Source organism: Schistosoma mansoni, chromosome W, assembly GCF_000237925.1.
Source record: "Schistosoma mansoni strain Puerto Rico chromosome W, complete genome".
In the NCBI taxonomy this organism is placed as follows: domain Eukaryota; kingdom Metazoa; phylum Platyhelminthes; class Trematoda; order Strigeidida; family Schistosomatidae; genus Schistosoma; species Schistosoma mansoni.
Window position 1 is genome coordinate 25,556,790 of NC_031502.1, and position 4,846 is coordinate 25,561,635.

Below are 4,846 nucleotides of genomic sequence, written 5' to 3' on the forward strand. Positions count from 1 at the left end.
TGTTACACCCACGCCCCTGTGCTTCCAAAACGAGGAATTGTCACTTCGTCCAGAGAATAGGATTTTGGGAAACAACCACCACGGAAATATATCACGAAATGTGTCATGGCCTACTGACCATTTTTAGGCAGTTAGCTACTGATCAAACAATCTCAAAAATAAGATAGTGTGCAGACTGGGCATAGAGATAATTGGTTAAATTTCAGGCCTGTCTGTGCAGTTATCATATGAACCAATCAGTTTGCAGCAAAGACCACAACTAATGCAAGTAAGATTTTGATTTGATAAAATTAGTGTGTGGGCGAGATACGCTTCTACATATAGAATTCTCCGGTCTCGAGGATATTGACAAAGTTTCCACTTCAAGTGAATTGGTCTTTCTGTTTGGTGGTACAGTATTTTCTTGGCGTATCCGTCTATTTTAATTGAACAATGTCCGAAGAGTGGAAAAAACGGTGTGAGAACCATGTAGATGAACACAAAAGCTTGAAACATTTACACATAACAGATCACCAGGGAACTCCATACGGCTCATCTAGTCCTGATTTCCAAGTAAGTCCACCTCTTCATCTTTAGCCAAGATATTTACACCACTGAGAAATCGAGTTACTAAGGATATTTCTTAAACAAACATCGGTTGGCAATAACAATGGTGACGCATCTATTTCGTGATTAGACCTTGCGATGTTAGTACGACCTCATTTATGGTTATTATTGTGGACCTTGCTTAATACTCTGAATTCGGTAACTGCAAGTCAAACAAATCCTCGAATACCGTCGAAACTTTAGCTAGTAACAGAGCAAAGTCATATTTCATCCAAAAATGATTATCTGAGGGAATTCCCTATCCTCAAAATGTAATAATCTGCCACGAAACCTTGCTATATCATATTGACATGCAACCGCACCTAAGGAGTCTACTACGGATTTATTGTTTTGGTCACAGTAGTCGAACAATTCTGTCGACACGTCCTCACTTAGTGTGGGTCCAGATAGTGTATTCATGTCTACAAGGCTCTAGCATGCACCCACTAAACATGTCGATAAGGAGCTCCGATCTAGTTGGATAACAACTTTACACCGTAAAACATATTTGTGATTCTCGATCATGTAAATATCAGGAAGCTAGTCACCTGACTACTGTATTTATAATTTTACATTGGTGACTTTTTTTAAAAGCCAGGATTACTCTGTGCGTTGGTACCGATACTAATGCTAGCAACTGATATGTTTCATGTAGTCTGACTTTAAACCGGCTTATGGTAAGTCCTTTGTTGAAGTCGCTCGAGGGATAATGTGTCTCGGTTAGACACGATACTTTGATAAGAATTCTTGTGCCTAATTTATGTGAATATGTTCAGTTTATTTCCTCTTATGTAGTTAGATTTGTGTCAAGTCGCTCCATCGCACTACGCGTCCCCATATGCAAAAGGAGGCCTCATACTTGCTAACTGTTTGAAGTTATATGTTGGTCCAACAATGCCTTTATTTAGCAATTGATCAACAAACCTATCATCTTTATGATTGTTGTGGTAAGATTGAAGGAAAGCTGAACTATAGGATATGAGTGAATTGAGTTGAGTATGTTTGTAACACCACTCTTCTGGCTAAATGTGAATTACATTCAATAGGCGTATATGACATCAAATATCAAAGAACATGTGTGGTTGACACAGTTTGGTGTCAGCGAGCGGCAAGTTTCTCATGTCACAAACAAGACTTCATACCTAGAAACATTCGTGGTACATGTGATAAGTCGCATATCGTGTACCTCTAAACGTTTTGTACATTGATTTGCGCCTGTTATTCTGTTTGTATTAGCATGGACTATTATATACTATTTTCCCTTAATCGGTTTTCTTTACTTCAGCTATCTCCCGAGTTTGTGCTTCAGCTCAAATCACTGCTCAATGATAACAAGGAAACCTCTTTTACGTTCATGAATGAAAAGTATATCATCATAAGACGCGAGCCGACTAGTTTTATCAGCAGATGTCTCAAGAAGTCAATTATATTTCATATGACACCAAAACGTTAGTCTCATTCTATGTACATTAATGTTACTTTTCATCCTTTTATATATGCCGACCAATAAGTCAATAGTTCATATCTGCAACTGATCCATTAGACATCTGAATTAATGCCATTTTATGATAACTCTTGTTAAACAACAAAATGATCCACTTATATGTCTGTCAAATAGTGTAACATTTACCAAGTATAGGTCAGTATACTGTGCCTGAAGTCACTTTGTAAAGACTAATGATGCTGCTCGACTTTGAAACCATAGATGAGACTGGATATCAATTAGCACGTCAGCGACCAAAAGTTGAGTGCTTTAACCACTCACTGATTATAGGCACAATATGTCTTTGAGTTTATTAGTTTATAGCGGATCATATTTTGCAGTTTAAATGAACTTTTTTTAAAGTAAATTTATTCCAGTGTTACTAAGTATTTGCAAGGGAAACTCACGTCAGAACGTTCACAATTTGATAGAGAAAACAAGTATATTTTACTAAGCCACTAGTTAGCGGTTTTCTCATCCGTAACCTTTGTTGTTAGACTTTGATTCTTTATTGTAATCCTTTTGTAATAATTTCAATGCTTTCTAACGTAGACGTATGCTGTAGACTAAAACTGTACATAGTGAGTGAACGGCCTTGTGCAAGTAGTAACGTGCTTCAATTAGTTTTTATTTTCATTATCAGCGAATTTGTGTTCTATTTCATTTTGGGATCCTATCGGTGTACCACATATGATATAGTTTCGAATGCAATTCAACCAGTGATACGAAACAGTTAATATCAGTCTCGCTCTTCAAAATACCTCTTGGTGTTTTATCAATTCAAAGTACTTGCAAAACTATTCACGACTTCTTTTTGGTATAGGCTACGAAGACAGTTATCATACGAACTACTTTGTATCAGTAGTGCCAAGTTCCGTCTATCAACAAATAATTGAGGTACATTATGGAGTCAGTTGCACTGTCAAGCACGAAGATTATGCAGGACTCAATCATGTAAAGTCGATTTCCATATTTTTATAATAACAATACGGAATGGAGGATTGAGTCCAAACTCCCAATCTAGTGAGACTTCTGTGTTCGAGTTATTCGGTCATAGCTTTTAAGCGAAACTAGTTTTGCTATGTGTACGGTAGACTATTTATATTTAATTTAGTTAGCTCGCCTCCCCATCTCTGTCCACTAATTTACATCATACCATTAATTGTGCATACAAATATTTTATTTATATTTTATTTTACAATATTTGCATATAAGTGACTGTTTTATTTACTCAAATAATTCAGTCGGCCAGCGGTTCTGTCTTTTGATGTTCATTCAGTTGCGATTTGAGGACTCAAAAAGTCAAAGTGGATAAAACCAACAGGATGGATTTCGTGAGTATTGTCTATTCAGCCATCTCTCTTCAGTGTTCGTTCGACCTGCGTTCGATCTCAATCAAAATGACGGTTGTTACAGGTTTGTAAATTGGCCGTATCCTGCACCCATTTTGTCAGGGATATTACTGTAAATTTTTTGTTTAGTCTTTTGCTAAACAACTCAAGTATTGCTCATCAGGAATACTGTCCTATTCTGACTTCTTGCTGCATACTTCTCAAATGCATTCATACAGTGATTACTAATGCATTTATTGTTCTAAACATTTTATTTTCAGTTTGCTTGGTTGGACAGACTATCGACGATAATCTAAATAATTGCAATCCAGGGAATCATGCAATGAGCTGTATTTGCGATTATTACAAGAAATATAATTACTAATTAACTTTGCGTACGATGTAATACATCGTTCTTCTGATGTATTTGATTGATACACCAATAAATATTGCCCATGTATTAACCTTTGCTTGTTTCCATTTTTGGACTATTCATTTTCGTCTGTAGGGTTTTATCTGATTCGATTTAAGGTTTAGTACTGCTACCACCAACTTATAGCACTGGTGTTTGTGTTTGCTTGGATCATCATTTTCCATGTTTTTGAAAATGAATATTTACTGGATTGTGACTTAAGTGCTACAGTTTCGTTTCGTAAATCCGATGCAGTGTATTTCGTCTGTAAAAATCTTTGATACTTGAACATTTTAAAAGTTCCCTATGCATTATTGTTAGCTTGCTTGTTTTCATGAATTGGTTTCATATATTTACTAAAATTTCAAATCGCCAAACTATCGCCTACCTGAATAAGGGCAATGTATTTTGTAATAATTCAATTAATAAATGAAAGCCTTTGCTACAAAACTTTGTTGTTTTCATTGTACGACATTGGGTTGCTTCCATCATACCTCATAGTCATACTTCCACTCAGCATTTGTTTCCTTAATTCCCCTTTACTCGTACCAGGCCTGGGAGTGAGTCACGCCCTGGTTGTAACTGCCACATGTCGTTCAAATGATGTATAGAGTCTTAATCTAATTTCCTTTAAAAACCACAACAAGAATGTTCACTGGCTGTCTGTATTTGTTACCCGATGTCGTACAGTCTTTTTTCAGATGAAGAAAAATGTAATATTTAGGAGCTAAAATTAGTATCGTGTGTGATGACCACTTACTGTGTTAGTGTAGTCACCTAATTTTTCCCACTACTCGGTGCACATTTGTAAATACTGTGAATATACTCACCGGCTTTGTGTACCTGCTGAATTGGTCTCATCTATCGTAATCAGGTAATAGTGTTCTGCTAGTTTCCTACAGACCATTGGTCCTCTTTTTTAGGTTTATGCATCTAATAATGCATAACAAGTGTTTATGCGAAGTTGAGGCCTTTCTAGTCTCCTGCTAGTCGTATCTCATCGCTAGTTGTCGACACTCATTTTTAATTATACAT

At 36.3% G+C, this 4,846-nt stretch overlaps 1 protein-coding gene across 4 annotated transcripts; it reads left to right on the forward strand.

The window, feature by feature from the left end:
* Nucleotides 1-347: 347 nt before the first annotated feature.
* Nucleotides 348-4,261, forward strand: Smp_080920.1 (hypothetical protein; the record flags this gene model as incomplete). 4 transcript variants are annotated; one of them, XM_018789125.1, is made up of 3 exons in its annotated part: nucleotides 348-552; nucleotides 1,871-2,033; nucleotides 3,313-3,489. In XM_018789125.1, 3 exons carry the CDS (start codon nucleotides 433-435, stop codon nucleotides 3,381-3,383), a joined length of 354 nt encoding a protein of 117 aa, XP_018654599.1. The 4 variants fall into 4 exon arrangements, with proteins under 4 accessions (XP_018654599.1, XP_018654600.1, XP_018654598.1 ...); XM_018789124.1 differs by lacking the exon at nucleotides 3,313-3,489 and adding an exon at nucleotides 3,681-3,784 and having other exon boundaries at nucleotides 433-552; XM_018789126.1 differs by lacking the exon at nucleotides 3,313-3,489 and having other exon boundaries at nucleotides 433-552; nucleotides 1,871-2,157.
* Between the last annotated feature and the right edge of the window lie 585 nt (nucleotides 4,262-4,846).